General features: G+C 56.2%; 1 protein-coding gene across 3 annotated transcripts in view; it reads right to left on the bottom strand.

Moving 5' to 3' along the window:
- The window catches only part of LOC111144775 (protein tyrosine phosphatase, receptor type E), a 152,087-nt gene that overhangs the window by 24,711 nt on the left and 111,048 nt on the right, over positions 1-16,328 (bottom strand). For 2 of the 3 annotated variants that reach the window (XM_022499223.1, XM_022499224.1), the window contains exons 4-7: positions 11,389-11,488; positions 11,028-11,101; positions 8,979-9,115; positions 3,594-3,684 (exon numbers count right to left, since the gene is read on the bottom strand). In XM_022499223.1, coding sequence (XP_022354931.1) covers positions 3,594-3,684; positions 8,979-9,115; positions 11,028-11,101; positions 11,389-11,488 — 402 coding nt within the window. Of the gene's footprint in view, positions 1-3,593; positions 3,685-8,978; positions 9,116-11,027; positions 11,102-11,178; positions 11,257-11,388; positions 11,489-16,328 lie in introns of those variants that run through there. The other variant, XM_022499225.1, reaches the window with a different exon arrangement.

Here is a 16,328-nt window from a genome sequence, read left to right as displayed (position 1 = left end):
GACTCCACACTCCAACCATCAGCCTTCAGATCTCTAGGGATGGAAAGTGGGCAGAACTCACACAGACCTGGGCTGAGCACAGGGGGGCCACCTGCCGGGAAGATTCTGGCTTGTTGTACAAGCAGTGCCCAGAGTGGCAGGGTGACCACAGAGAGGTCTGTGTGGGGTGTTTTCTCTGTGTGTGAGGGTGTGATATGTGGGTGTGTGGTGTAAGTGTGTTTTCTCTGTTTCTTTCTGAGTGTGTGTTTGTGGGGGGTGTGTGTGCACACACACGTCAGGGAGGTTTCAGCCAGGGTCCCCTTGTGATTTCGGTGGATCCTTGTCACTCCTACCTTCATAGGCCATGTCCTCCATTAAAAAAAAAAAAAAAAAAGATGAAACATTTCATTTTATGACTGCGTTACGAGTTAATATGAAGCTTAATGTAACCCAGATTGGATTACGTGTATATTATTTTCTGATTTTAAAGGAAATTAGATAGTTTCATGAGACATTAAAAGTGTTGCAGGCCCGGGCCTGGGTCTCCTCGCTGGCGTACTCCTATTCCTCCTGGGAGGAGCGATAGTGGGGTTGCCCAGACTCAGCCCAGGGCCCGGGTCAAGGGTCACAGATGCTTCTGGGGTTAGTCACGCTGTGCTGGGCACAGAGACTGGTAGAGGATGTGGGCTTCATAGGCATTTACTGCATGGATTCTGGAGAAATTCTGTATCCTCCTCTTGCTTTATCTTCCCTAGTCCCCACAGGACTGACACTAACTGAGAAGGCTGTGTTTGTGGTGTGGCTCTGGGGCAAGGACCCCAAATCCTAGCTGTTGTTGCCCACGAACCTGGAAGGCGGGCCGGCCTCAGACAACCGCTGTCTGGACATCGCACTGCTGGGCCAGATCCGTCCTGTCCTAGCATGATGGGCCAGTGAGGCTCCCAGGGAAAGTCATGACCTATATGGGGCCGTCAGGGTATCAAACCCCAAAGGTCCAGCTCAGGCACACATTTCTGTGAGACCCTCCCACTCCCAGGGGCCGACAGCCCTGACGCAGAAATAGCTCTTCCCGAACGTGCGTAAAGCTGGCTGAAAATCATCTGGTACAGTTTACGCTTTGAGAGCAACTATAGAGAGCAGAGGGCAAAAAATAGACTCCCGGTTTGATTTAGAATCTCACAGTTTCTAAGAGCTTCCTGTCTTTTTATTCTGAAAGTCACACTTCACTTTCAAAACATTATTTCCTGAAATGATCAGCTGTTGCTGTTTTTCCAGAGAAGAGGATGCTGTCTCCTGACTAGCCATCGAGGATTTCCACAGCCGGGCCTCATGGACCCGAGACCCCCTGAACCACCTCCAGTGAACCAGCCCATTCCTGTCCCGGGCCCCCAGCCGGCCCCGGGGGTATCTCTGGCCAACTCCTCAGTTTAAGGAGACGCCCCCTCCCTCAGCCTGTGCCTTGCTGATGCCGGATCCCCCCCACTGGTGATCTTTAGGGCACATCCCAAGTGTCTCCATGCCACCATCCCAGAGACCCAGTGTCCCATCCACGTGAAACACCTTACATCCGGGCAGAACGTCCTGGCCCCTGATGACTGCCAGCACCCTGCCTCCTTGGCACGGGGCGCCTGGGCAGGAGAGGGCTGGGGCTGGACCCTCTCCCAGCGTGGGAGGACGCAGGATTGGCCCTGTCCCATGTTTACACTAGCAGGAAAGGCCCACTTCCCTCCACAGCACAAGCTGGAGAACACAGCTTGGAGCAAACGTGCAGGGGGTGGGCTCTGCTGCTGGGGGAGGCAGTCCCCCACCCTGGCCCATCACCTCTGCAAAGCGGGACAGGTGCAGCTAATTCCCACACCTGGCCATTAGTCCCACCCCCACTGAGGCCTCACCAAAAATACTGTTAATTTTCAGTGTAAATGTCACCTTTTAAAAACTAGAGGGGTGGGACGTCTGTGTGGCTCAGTCGTTAAGCATCTGCCTTCGGCTCAGGTCATGATCCCAGGGTCCTCGGGTTGAGTCCCCCATCGGGCTCCCTGCTCAGCTGGGAGCCTGCTTCTCCCTCTGCCTGCTACTCCCCCTGCTTGTGCTCTCTCTCAATCTCTCCCTTTCTCTGACAAATAAATAAATAAAAAAGTAAAAGATAATATAAAATAAAAACTATGGGGGTTTAGTAAGCAAGAGACAAATGGGGGACAGGAACCTGGGGAAGCGCTTGGTTCTGACTAAGTCCTCAACCTACACATTCAGCAGCTCAATGAATAAAGTAAATGAATTAAGGAAGCTAATTAGTTAAACCAATAATTGATAATAATATTACTTTCCAAATATCCCAGTTTTTATTGGACACAAAATATCCCAAAGAACCCAAACCTCCCACCACGACTCACCTCTCACTGGACCTGGTCAAGCCCAGTAGCTGGCCTCCTCCCTTCTCTGACACCCCACGCCCGATCCTCCCAAACCGTCCCCTGCTTGTGCAGAGTCTAACGTGGGCCCAAGTCCCCTCCCCCACCCAGCGGCAGGGCCACACAGCTTCCTGACGAATCTCCCTGCTGCTCCCTTGAAGGCTTATACAAATACGATTTGGCCCAATGGCTATTTGGTTATTTTTCATGTTATCTGGATCACAGCCTCACAGGGGCCTTCGCAAACAACACATGTCAATCCTCTGTGAAGTTCGGAAGAATTATTTCTATCGAGCACTGAGAGTCCAGAGGCCACACAAACTGGGCAGACCATGGCTTCTCTGGCCTATGAAGACTCTGATCCTGAACATGGAACCAAGAGTCCACGGCCTGAAGCCCACCGCACAGGCTAGCTTCCTTGCTCCCACGGAGGCTCTGTCGGAGAAGGGAGGCTCTCTGGGCATGCCTGGGAGGCCTGGGGTTCAGGATTTAAACCTTTCCTGGCTACCGTTTTGTCAGCCCAATGGGCAAAGCTCACAGTGGGGGTCCAGCTGCACGAAGAGTACGGAACCCTCCTCGGCCAGCTTGTATAAGGGCAACTAGGAACTTCCAGGTTTGTCCTGGCACCACGGGAGGCTGTGAGAGCTGTGCGCAGGGTAGGGCCCATCCAGCCACATCCCTGGACAGCCTGGTCAGCCAACCTGGCCCCAAAGGCCTCCCCCTGGCTTCCCGCAGTGGTTGGGGTTTCTCAGCCTTCCTACAAAGTTGCCAAACCCCCAGGCATTTCTTATTCTTTTGCTTCTGTCCCTAGTCCAGGGGACCTGCTGCTGGTACCAGGAGCACAGAGTCTGAGACAAGGAGAGGGCCAGGGCCACCAGCACAAGATGGGCTCAGGACTGGATCCCGAAGGAGGGCCCCACCAGCCCGTGCAGGTGACACTCGCTTTGGCCCCTGGGCAGCACGGGTCTCAACACTAAGCACAGGCTTCGTGGCCAGACCCACCACGACAGAGGTGGCCCAGGCCGCCCGTGGGAGATGGGCATCCACACTTCCAGTGCAAACGCCAAGCAGCGGTGCGGGTGCGGGCCCCCATCTCTGAGCCCTCGACCACCATGCTGCCCCGACAGGCACAGTCCCGGGGAGCCACGAGGGAAAGTCGAACATACTCCCGATGCCACCCATCATGCAAGAAAGGTAAAATCTTACTGGGAAGGATGTTGGGGTATCTGTTTTTTTCTCTGTTTTCTTCCTTATTGGCCTGTTCAAAAGTTCCTTGTATGTGTCCAGATGGCAACGACTAGAAAACAAAACACAGCATGAAAAGGGATGGACCAGATACCGCGTGCACGTCAGCCGCCCTAACGAGCGCGGGCAGGAGGAAGACTCCGTCAGGACAAGCCCCCGCCCCCCCACCCCAGTCTGCGGCTCTCTCTGCCCGTGGGCTGTGCCTGGCGCTGGGCAGAGCCGTGACGAAAGGCACTCTGGCTAGCAGGCCAAGGTAGCCGTGGACATAGTGATGACCCCATGGTTGGACCCGAAGACACATGAAGTCAGGGACTTGCCCGGGCATTGACACCCAGTCCCCTGGAGCCACATGTCTGGACCCAAAGCAGGCCCACTACAAATACGGCCGATCACAGGAGAGCCTGGGACCAGGAGGGGGCAGAGCAAGGGCGTCTGTGCAGAGGGGCTGGGAAGGTACTCTCTGCCTCTGGGCTGGGCTGAGGGACGGGCGCAGTGATGCACCAGGAACTCAGCCATGGGGCCTCTGCTTGCGACACCGTGTGCTCGTGGTCCGGCAGTGAGAGCTCAGAGGGGCCCCGTGGCGACTGCCGCCCCCAGCCCCCACCCCGGGACCAGCACGAAGATCCCCAGGGGGCCTGTGTGCACCCTTGGCTTCCTAATCCCCCGGCCTCAGATGAGGACACGAAGGGGCCACTCGGACCCTGTAACCGATGTGACGCTCAGTGGATGCGAACCCGGGCTCCCTGACTTCCATTCCTCGACTACTTGGGGCCCCTCCCATCCTGCTGGCTGGGGCCGTGCTCCTGCATTTGGGGGCTGCTGGGCCATCCTCTGCACTCAGATGAGCCCCTTTGCAGTGCACAGAGGGTAAGAGTCTTTTGAACCCCCACATCATGCCTTTCAACATTACCCTAAACATTGACCGGACCGGGAACCCCAGCAATTCAAGCACTAAGTGAGTCTTTGCAGCATCTTTGGTGTGTCAGGCCCCGCAGGAGGAGCTGCATCAGGGGCCCCGGCCGTCACAAGCGATCCTGAGATGACACAAGCGTCACCTCTATTTTACAGATGAGGAAACCTCCCCCCACGGCTGCGGCAGATGCGGCTGGAATGCCCTGGCTTGCAAGGGGCAGACATGGGGCCGGGGTCTGCTGTCTGGACTGGAGCGGGCAGAGGCCACGAGGAGGGTGCTTCCTTCTTCAAGTATAAAGTCCCAAGGGCATGGGGGCGGGGCTCACAGTGCAGCCCAGACTCTAGGCTTGCTCACCCCGTGAGTCAGGAGGGACGAACTTGCCACACACAGGTGGCCAGAGCGTCCCTCTCCCGGATTACAGGGCTTTTCCATCCCTGACTCAGCCCCTGCCAGCCAGGGTCATCTTTTCCCCATTTTGGGGTCACCACACTGGCTGGCCACGGGCAGAGGACCTGCTGGGACCGGTGTGGAGGCCAGCCTGGGGGGGGCAGATGGTAGGGGTGCTTGGGACCAGCACCTTCTCTGCCTAGAGTTTCTGATTCTTATCAATGCCGTCTTGACACTGACTTCCTGGACCCGCCCTGGACAGGGAATTGGTGATAACGTTCTACAACTTCTCATTGTCTACACCTGAAAGCTGTTTTTGACCTCAGCCCTGAAAATAAAAATGAGGTATGTTACTATGATGTCACGTGTTCGTCAAAACCCGCACAACGGATGGCGCAGGAGCCCCAGCTCTGGACTTGAGAGCATGACAACACGTCAGCGTGAGTCACCGTTTGGAGCGCACGGAGCGCACGGAGGCAAGAACAGCCAGAGGAACCCATGTGCAGGGAGGGGCGAGCACGTGGGGACCCTCTACCCCCTGCATGAGTTTTCTGTAAGCCTAAAACCACTCTACAAATCAAAGTCTATACAAATAATACATTACAAAGACAGAGAAAAAGAGGACCCGGGATGCCTCCCTCTTCCTTGGAAGGTGAACGGCTACAGCGTGGTGGGTAGAGAGGCCGGAGGGGTCTCGGTGGCGAGCGTGGACCCAGCCCTGCCACCCCTCCCCACCACAGGGACCTGAGACCCTGAACACGGAGCTGGGGTGGCGACACTGGCTTCGTGGGCGGCGCAGAGGGGCACCTGGTGTGAGAGGCCCAGTGCTCTGCGTAGGGAACACGTCTCCGTAGCCCAGCACACAGAGTAACAGCCGCGAGGGGCTGGCCCATCCCTTTCTCCTGCTGTCCCTGTGCCCATGGACCCTCGACTCCGAGCTGCTCATATGGCACAGGGGAAGCAGGACAGCACCCGAGGGAGGGCTCCACCGTAACTGGGTCACCCCTGCGGTGCCGGGCGTGAGCCGCACGTGTGCTAATTGGTCACCAAATACCATGACTGATTGTCCAGTTACATACAGTGGCCGAAGGAGGTTTGTTTGTTTGCTCCCTCAAGGCGAGATTTCATGTCCATGAACACATGGGAAGAGCTCCAGGTCCCACCCCTTCCCCTTCCTCCATGCTTAGCATTTGGGGAGGTGGGGAGAAGGGCCGAGAGGTGCGAGGTGGGAGCTGTTCCAGCAAGCTCTGGGGGACAGGTCTGGTTTGCATGCCCTGTCGGGCCCTCTCCTAGCGGCCCCGCCCCTGTGCCTTTCCACAACGGTAATGACAGGCTGCATCCGGGCCTTGGCCTGGGCTAGCCTCCTGGTCTGAGACTGGGAAGATTCTGTCTGGGGAAGTGGGCTATTCTGGGTCTGAATGGCGCTCCCGTGATGGGGTTTAATTGGGAGCCTGGAACAGGTTTCCCTGGGAGAGCTCTTGCGCGTGGAGGGGTGGAGACTGAGGTTAGGTGTTCCCAGGAGGGGTCCTCGGAAGCATGGCAGCCCCAGCCCCCTCTTGTGCAGACACGCGGCTAAGCTAGGCCCACGACTACTTCTCTTACACATTAGGACACTCCAGGGGATGTCCTGTGGCAGGCAGCATCCTTATTTTATAGGTGAGTAAACTGAGGCAGGCAGAGGTTAAGTAATGGCCCAAAGCCCTCCAGGCTGTTAAGAGATGAGCTGGGCCAGGAATCCAGGCAGGCCAAAGCCAGCGTCCCCTCCCTGGCGGCTCCACCCAGCTGACCCCCGTGCCAAACGCTTTCAGTCCACTGAAGCTCTGGGTCGGCAAATAAACACATCCAAACTCGTCTGGATGGACGACTCTGAGACTCGTCTGTCCCTTCCACAGTTTCTGGGACTGGAACTCAGGACAGCGGGCGCCAAGGAGGGAGATGAGATGCAGTCGTCCAGCTCAAGTGTGGAGCCAGACCTGGGCTGGTCCTGGCAGGCTCCTGGGCCCTGACAAGGGGAACCCACATAAACGTGGCTGAGGACCCGGCGGCTCCCACTCGTGAGAGGAGCCAACGGGTCCAGAGAGTACTGGCAGCTGGTCCCAGGTCCCCCAGCGCCAGGCCCAGGCCCTCCTCCCCTCTGCTTATCTGCCCACCCCGCCCTGCACAGAGGCCTCCAGGGGCCACCGGGAAGCCACTCAGTGGGAGGGGTGGGGCAGGGCGAGAAGGGTAAGGCACCCAATTTAAAGTGGTGCCCCCAAAATCAAGTAAAACAAAATTCCAATGCCTTTGAATATTTAATTTCTTTCTAAAGTCAAAATCAAAGCCAAAAAAAAAAATCGTTGATGACCCATTCATGAAACTTTTATATACTGTCAGGATGGGTAACTGCGGAGACAGGCCACGTCGGAGAAACCTGTCAGCACGGCCTCGTCTTTATTCGCAATTGCGCTACTTCGCTCAGCATGGATCGTTCACGCTGATTTTGACATATTTGCTTGTTGCCTTAAATGTTATTTCTCCCGAGGAATGGGAGGTTTCTTTGTGCCTGGGGCAACCTGCCTGACCCTATTTCTGGCCCTGCTCCGTCGGAGTGGCCCTCACTCCTCCCTGAGACGGCAGCAAAGCCCGCTGCTTCTGACCACGGCTTCCTGCTGGCCCGGCCGCCCCCCCACCGCGTGCAGAAACCCCAGTGCGAGGGCAACTGGGACCAGGCAGGAGGGGCAAAGTCTGCTGCAAACCTGGAGAGTTTGGACATGGGGAATTCGCTTCGCTCATGCGGCTGACAGATTGCAAAACAATATGGCTTAGAGCTGTCTTTCAACATGACCTAATTTCTCAAAAAAAAAAGTGGGGGGGATACATTTGGAAACAATTAAAAGGAAGCAGGATAAAGGCGGACAAGGCTTGGGTTAAAAAACAAGCCAAGTGCAGGTGAAATGCTCTGTCACCTCCCATACCCTCACCGGACGCTTCCTTGTGAAACGTCCCCTGGGCTGAAGCAGTGTCATCTTTGGGTAAAACGACCGCACAACACTTTGCTCTTTACGAAGCCCGCTGTCGGAGCCTCGCAGGGAGCCGTGAGGTCCCTAAGATGGGCCCCTCTGCTCCCAAGGCGCACCCCCGCGGTGGAGGCCAGCGGAACAGGTGCAGCGGACCCACGGGCCACAGCCGGTCAGCTCGGCCCCTCGTCCTGCGACCTCCACGCTCGGCACACGGCTGTGCACGAAACCAGGAAAATGCATAAAACGAAACTCAAAACACAGTTAAGGATCAACTGTGAGCAGCTAAACCCAAGAAGATTCTTCCCGGTGTCTGTCTTACCTGCCGGAACCCCCACACCCCACCCCTTGTCTCTCCAACACATTCAGGAGTCACAGGACATTGACTGTAACGCGAGCAACACGGAGGACCATGGTGAACACACGTCCGTAGTCTTGTTGAGTCAGGAGAATCGGTTTGCTACCATGGGGACTGTCCTGACGGGCATCACTGAGGTCACCGAGAAGGTCACAGTAGCTGAATGAAGGCAAGGGTTTGGAGCAGACCTCAAACCGAAGGGCTCTCAGAGGCAGAGTTCACGGCCCCCCAGGGAGACCCACGGCTGCTTAATTCATGCTCTGAGCAGGGTCAGAAGAGGCCCATTTCCTTTGCCAGCGAGATGCGTAAGCTCTTCGAAGCCCATGAAAGGTGGGGTGGGGCTCCCCGCTTTCAACACGGAACTGTCCCACCGCCGCCTGCTCAGGCCCTGGTCCTCCATGTTCACAAGACTCCCAAGTCTCCGTCATGCGGGACTTTAGGATCCGGCAGCCCGAGTGTTAGCGCTGGAAGGAGCCTTCGGGAACATCTCCCTCAAGAGTCCCATCTTAGGAAGGAGCAACAAGGGCGGGGAGACGTCTTGCAGCAAAAATCAGGTCTCCAGGAACCCGCTTCGGGAACAGGGTCCTGACTGATGCAAGCACCCGTCTTCCGGCGATGGATCCTGAAATACGGTACCACCTGCCCGCGTATTCGACCCCAGGACAAGAAGACAGAGGACCCTCCCCACTCACATTGAACTCCTCCCGAAAGCGCTTGCAGTCATCTGCGGAGCGGACTCGGATCTCCTCCTCCAGGTGCGCCACAGGGATGGGAAAGTACTTCTTGGGCCCGGAGGGGGACCTGCTGAGAAGCATCACTCTTTGTTGCTCTGTGGGACCAAAAGAAACATGGGGGCCACTGAGCCACATTCCCGGACAGCTGGCTCCTCAACCAGATGGACTGATAGCATTCCTGGAGGACAGACACAGCTGTGTGTATGTGGGGGGGAGCTCACTGCTCTTAGATCAGGTAGTCCGGGCTGCCGGGGAGGGGGTCTGAGCACCTGAGTGCGGAGATCTGTCCCCTGTGATACACCCACACCACTTACAAATAGAGGCGTTCCTCAGGGTGGGGGATGGTGACCAGCTCCCACCCACCACAGGCGCCTTATTTCAGTCCCCTAGCCTCAGCTCCTTCTGCAAAGGATTTGGGCAGTTTGCCCGTCAGCTCAATTTTCCAGGACTGAAATAAGGAGGATGATTATGTTAATAAACTAGCAAGAATCATTTTGGTTTGAGTTGGGAGGAGACCAGGAATCGGTTAGGACATGAGTCTCCATCAGCCTTGTCTTCTTTGTGACACACACGGTCCTCGATGCGGGCAGCCCGTAAGCTCCAGGAGAAACAAGGCAAACACTGCCCTTGCTCGGCAGTGAGCGCGCAGGGAGGCACTGGGAAGGGCTGGCTGCAGGGCAGTTCCTGGACAAACTCCTTCCATCAACTCAGAGTGAGACAAACGGAGAAATCCCTGGCATGTGCTTCCCTCCCCGGAAAACGCGCCGATATTCTCGACAGGGTTAACATGGAGCCTTTGCTGTCGTGCCTGCAGAGGGCCTGTCCCCACCTGCAGCGCCGTTCTGCAGCCCAGCTGAGAACTCCTCCCCGGGCTCATTCCTCGGAGAGAAGATGTGTCAGAAGGAGTCTGGCGGGGGCCTCCGGGGCTCACCAGCCACACCTTCTTCCCTCCCATTCAGGCTGCTCAAAGGTGCTGGGCAGGGAGACGGGGCGGGAAGGGGGCCCCTGGAGGCCACGTTAGCACCGAACAAGGTACGCCCGGCCCCAAGCCTGAGAAACTGCCCTCGAGCCCCTCCCGAGTCCGTCCCCGCTGCCGCTCCTGCCACCGTGTCTGAAGTCTGATAGCGTGTTTTCCCTCCTAGCATGGAACAAGCTGGCAGCACGCGACCAGAGGAAGTGACAGCCACTGGTGTGAACCAATACTTTTGAAAGCTTTTGCCTCAGACAACTTTCCCGGCCATCTGGATGTGTGGGGGACAAAGAAACAACGTGCCTTGTAAGTCGCATTAACGCTTTCTGAACTGGACTCAGAGCGGAGAAAGAAAGGTCTGGAAGGCCCCCCACCGACAGCAACCATGCCCGCTACACATACACACATATCGGCTTCCTTTTTGCATCGCGACCCGAAAACACTGCAAATTTCAGGGAAACCCTTCAGAGCGTTTTAGAGTAAGAACCAGGCCATCTCGTTCTAGAAGGACTATGAGGGCTTACTGAAAAACGTTACATGTCAAAACCCTGTAAAAAACGACAGGATGTGAACAGCGTTTCCAACAGAGCCACAAACTGAAAGCAAGTGTCTGTTTCCCACCAGAGAGAAATGGAGAAAAGTCTTGAAATGGTAAAATTCTACCATCGTAAAGGCTAGCGTCAAACCAGGGAGAGCGAGACGGGAGTCTCGAAGCTGAGGGAGTTTAACATTTAAAACAAAAGGCAGGGACGCCTGGGTGGCTCAGTTGGTTAAGCAGCTGCCTTCGGCTCAGGTCATGATCCCAGCATCCTGGGATCGAGTCCCACATCGGGCTCCTTGCTTGGCAGGGAGCCTGCTTCTCCCTCTGCCTCTGCCTGCCATTCTGTCTGCCTGTGCTCGCTCTCTCTCCCTCTCTCTCTCTGATAAATAAATAAAAAATCTTAAAAAAAAAAAAAAAAAAGGCAGACAAGGGCCCCCGGTGAGGTCAGAAAGAGCACAACACCCACCGCAGCCCCCGCCCCCCCTCCCCGCAGTACCTTGTTCTTCCAGGATCCCGTTGGGCATCTTCTTGTCATTGGCGCTGACCACGGCTTTCCTCTGCTTCCTGAACCTTGGAGACACAGACCAGTTAGCTCCGGGCCCGAGGGCATTTCCCAGACCACAGGGACCTTGCACGGCGATACCCACCAGGTGAGCCGGGAGAAACTCTTCCTGCTGCTCATGGCTGGGCCGAGCCACCCTGGCCTCCGGTCCCCAGCCCCGCGGGTCCCCAGTCCCTCCCGTCACCAGCCCCGCCACCCTCTGTCTGGGCCCACACCCGCCCTGCAGCCTCGAGCAGCTCATTTCCTCTTCAGAGCTGGTCGGGCAAGTCCGCCCCTGCCCCGAGGACACTCCTACCTGAAGAAGTAGGCGGCGAGGAGCAGGAGGAGGACGAGCAGCATCAGAGGTAACAGAAGCCAGGCCAGCAGCGGCTGCGGTGCGCCCCGGGCGGGAGGGCCTGCAGGCGGAGCCAGGCCCCATTGTAATGGGAGACCCCAGGCAAGGACTCAGATAACAGGGAAAGTGGGGTTTGGGCAAGGAAAGATCCCCAACACTAGGCTGCATTTTACAGTTTGCAAATCTGTTGCCCCTCTGTCCCATTCAAACTTCTTCCCTGATATCAGAACCTTCTTCAGCTCTTCTTGGACCCCAGCACCACACTTGAGAGTCTGCAAAGCCCGGCACCGGCCCCATCCGACGCGCTCCCCATTGAAGAGATGAGTGGTTTTGATCCACGCAAGGGAGCTTGAACTGAGGCCCTGGTGGCTTTGTCCCAGACTCCCAGACTCCCAGAGGGGCAGTGAAGGCACAGTGGGGAGCCCCTGACCCTCAAGTAACCTGTTACCCCGCGTTCCTGGGGCACCTGAGGACGGTGTGGGATGAGTTGCCCGCTGTTCTGTTCTGAGGACAGCGTGGGGAGCTCCCAGGGCCTCGGGCAGGAGCTCAGGGCACGGGGTGCAGCCTGGGCCTTGGGTCAGGTGGTCTGTGGCCAGGCCACGATCATGTCTTCTGGAGCTTCAAGCTCCCAGTCCTAGTGGTCCAGGCTGACTTTCCTCATTCAGAAGGTCGCATGTCCTCAGGCCAAAAGCAGCTGCCTTGTGGCTCCCTGGGACCGGCCCAGTGAACCCCGATTCTGAGGGGCTCTGGTGGCCTCGCTCCCACCCTTCCCCCTGAAGTTCTGCCTGAGCCCCTGCCACCCCAGACTGCCGTGCTGCCCTCTCCTCATCAAAATGGATCCGCTCCCAAGGAGCATATCAAATGCCTCCTCCTCCAGGAAGCCCACTTGGCTTTCCTCCTGTGGATCCCAAAGACTATAAGCACAGACCCCACTCTGCTGGAGTGAACTGGCCCTGGGGGGTGACTGCCTTCCCTCAGATTCAGTGGAAGCCCCTCAAAGGCAACAACTCAGCTTCCTTGGCTCTGAATTCCCAGAAGCACCAAGCACAGCCTTGAGCCCAGTGGGGGCACCGCAGGCCTTCAGCCTCCCTCTCCCACACCCCAGTGCTCGTGTATTCTAAAGGTCTTACAGTGCATCTCATGTCCCAGGTGTGAAGCAACCTCCCCCAGGGCCTCATGCTGACTCCCGTCCCTGTAAGCAGCTAACGCAGGTATTTCTAATAAATGACAGCATGTCAATGACTCAAGTGACCAGCTGATGCAGAAGCGCCCTGGGGGGCAGTGGGTCTGTGAGGAGAAGGGGGCCAACTGACAAGACACCCTCCTTCCAGGCTGAGCCAATGCCTCTCCCCTCTGACTAGCAACCTCACCAGCCAAGCGAGAGGGCAAAGCCAGGGTGACCCAGGCTGAGCCGCTAAGAGCCCTGAGTCCTCTCCTCTTCCCCACCCCCTCCACTGCAGAGCTCCCCGGGGAGCAGATCTGGCCTGAGGCTCCCACACTTCCGCATCCAGTGAGTACCCTCCCTGCTCTGCTCGGGCACTGGCGCCTACTCAAGTACAGTCTGATGGGGGAGATGCCTGACACCAAGGGGCAGAGCTGGGCTCAGCCCCACACCCCAGACAGGGCTCTATCCCTGCCCTGCCAAATGCAACCACAGAGTGTGGGCGGGCGCCCTTCTCCTCCCCCAACTTCTGCATTTGCCCAGAGGTCAGGCTGTCCCAGCTCAGCTCCCATCTTGGCGGTGACTGCCTGGCTAGCTCGCCCGTCTGAGGACTGGGGGGACCTGGCCTGACCTGCAGGTCTGAAGGGCGCCTGGACCACAGACAGACCATCCCTAGGGTCAGGAGGCTCCAGGGTCTGGCCTCCGGGCTCAGGCTGCCTCCAGTAAAGGCTACGGTTACAGAGGTGGATGTCTCCACAGCACACCCTTGAGGACCCAGGCAGAAGGACCCACAGACCTGGCGTGGGGCTGTGTGCAAGGCAGAATCTGCAGATCACAAGGACCCATGTCAGCAGCTGCCTCTTTCCGGAAGGCAGAGATCCGGCAGGAACCCTCAGGAGCTGGAGGGCCTGACGGGGCCTGGAGAACTGAGTGCCCCCCCCCCCACCACTAACCAGTTCCTCCAGCTTGCCAAAAGAAGAAATTCATATTTTCATGTAAAAAATGATCTGATTTTTAAATATAGATAAGTAATGCAAGCTAAATGCAGTTTTTGAAAAATACTACGGTCTAGAAAAAAAGCCTCTACAGGCCGTGTCCCCTGTGCCAAGTGAAATGTGCAAAAAACAAAAAGAAACGGATGACGTTGGCTATCGGCCAGCTCTGTGACTCGCCTTCCTTGTTGGGCCGTCTGTCCTGGGAAGCTTCTGCGCCAGCACACACACGCCTGCTTGGACGTCCACTTTCTGAATAACCTGAGTTTTCAATGGACATTTAGGTTGTTTCCAACTCTTTGGCTGTTAAAACTTTCCGTCTCGTATCTTTATCTCGGTGTATCTTGAAAGTGCTTCTGTAGAAGGCTCCGGAAGGGGACCCTGTGCCTCTGTGTGCGCACACAGTGCATTGTAGCAGAAACTGCTCGAAAGCCCCCTGCAGCATTTCCAGCTTCCATGCTCGCCTCGACTGGGTGATGGAGTGATTTCTCCCAGCTATGAGCAATCCTCTTAATTTTTGTCAGTCTGATAAGTAAAATAATCTGCATTTCCCTACCTTCTATAGAGTTAAACATCACCTCATGATCAATAAAGCATCATCAATTCGATATTTGCATTTGGCTCGGTCACAACCTCCACCGTTTTCCTGTGTTATCTATTTCTTATTAATTTTTTAGGAACCCTTCCTGTAACAAGGACAGCAACATTTTATTACACTGTGAATCTTCACCCTCAGCTCCTGTGTAAAGGAATGTCTCTTGATGATTATTTAAAACATTCTGTTCGATGAACAAATGAGATGATTTCTGGTTAACTGGTACACCGGGGCGGTGCGCTGGGATTATCCCAAATAATCCTTCTTTCGGGCAACAAAGTTGCAAAGGGCACCTTCACACAGTCAGGCTCCCCCCCTCCCTGGGATTCTAGGTCAGGGGAGCCTGTCCACGTGGTAACACCGAGACCTTGAAGTGGGGCCACTGCCGATTTCCCTCCTGGTTGTGTGACCAGCAGCCACCGCCCTGCCCAGAAGGCCCCCAGCAGAAGCAGCACAGAGCTGAGTGTCACATCCGTTCTGATGGGCATGAGATCTCACCACAGTCCCTCTCCCTGAAAGGAGCCCCCAACGCCCACAGACATCTCATGAGCCAATCATTTCACTTTCAAGTGAACTGAGGAGGCTGAGGGGTGAGGCTGAGTCACCCCGCCCGACAGATGTCCTCTCTGGAGCGCCCACACAGCCTCACGTCGCTTCTCCGCTTTGGGCCAACGACGTTCTGCCTGGTAGATCTGTTGCTGTTGTTGTAAGCGCTGCTGCAGGTGGTGTCCGGCCTCGGGCCAGCAGCAGCCGGCTTCTCTCTGCGGGCTGCAGGGACACACTGTCCTCGGGGCGGGTCTGGACGGTCCGGGCTGGGGAACAGTGCCAGCGACCCCTGCGCCCCGGCTCCCGGAGACCAGCTGGCGGTGATGTGGGATGACAAATGCAGTTTCCATGTGCTGGGAGCATCTGTCTTTCCTTTCATGTGGCTCTAGATTTCTCTGGCTTTCCATGCAAGGACCATGCTATGCTTGCCACCCCCTGCTGGGGGTGGGCATCAGAGACTGAGCCCCACCTCTCCCTCCTCTTGGGGACTAAAGATGCATTTGTAGGACATGTGTGGGGTTAGAAAATCATGCAAAGCTCCTGAGCTGGATGGATGTTAAACCCTTGACAACAGCCCAAATGGCACCACTTCCAGTCACCTCGCCCAGGCTTTCTCTTCCAGAGGGATGTTGAACATTTTTGTTTTCCCAAGGCCTTGTGATAAGCATTTCTTGTGTGTGTGTCAACTTAGTTGGGTCACGAGCTGCCAGATACTTGGTCAAACATTGTCCTGGGTGTTTCTGGCAGGGGGGTGCTTTTCAGATGAGAGTCAGCATTTAAAATTCGTGTCTCAGGAAAAAAAAAAAAAGATCACAGCCCCTCCCCCCATTGCAGATGGGCCTCATCCAATCAGTTGAAGGCCCACATAGAATAAAAGTGCCAGGCGTTCTGTGAGTAACAGGGAATTCTTTCTGCCTGATTGCCTTCCAACTGGGACATCACTCTCTCTGGTTCTGTAGCCACTTGCCAGCCTTCAGACTCAAACTAGGACACTGGCTCTGTGTATTTTGGACTTGACAACATCCACAATTGTGTGACCCAATTCCTTATAATAAATATAACTACAGATACAGACACAGGTGCAGATATAAATGAAAATATAAATATTTATCTATGGATTCTGTGTTTCTGGAGAACACTAACCAATTCACCAAGTAATACCGTATCAGAGAAGTCCTTGAGTTTTATGTCTGGGAGTCTCAGGAATGGAGAGGGAAGGGGGCACGGAGAAGGCATATGGGGACTGGCAAGAGGCTCTGAGGCACCCTTGGGGGAACAGGTCTTACTGGTTACAGATTCCTACTACCCTGGCCACGGGCCGGAGCTGGCAGCCAGATGGGCCTCCGTCTACCAGGGAGGTGTGGCCCAGGGACCCCGTGTCCAGTCCTTGGGGACCCTGAAAACACCAGCTGGGCCTCTGTGTTGGGCAAACATCCAAGGAGGAGAGATCAAGGGACACTGAAGAGCCAATGTCTGGGCCGTCAGAGATTGGCCGGGGGACAGACAGCCTCCTCGGACGGGGTCTCCTGCCAAGCGCAGCAGCAGCCCCATGGACGAGCTCCTGAACCCGGCTGGTTATCACCCTAATCTGCACTGCTGAGTAGCG

Source organism: Enhydra lutris, unplaced genomic scaffold, assembly GCF_002288905.1.
Source record: "Enhydra lutris kenyoni isolate GAN:26980312 unplaced genomic scaffold, ASM228890v2 scaffoldscaffold12, whole genome shotgun sequence".
NCBI classification, from domain to species: domain Eukaryota; kingdom Metazoa; phylum Chordata; class Mammalia; order Carnivora; family Mustelidae; genus Enhydra; species Enhydra lutris.
The sequence above is the reverse complement of the archived record's forward strand: the minus strand, read 5'-3'. Positions and strand labels throughout refer to the sequence as shown.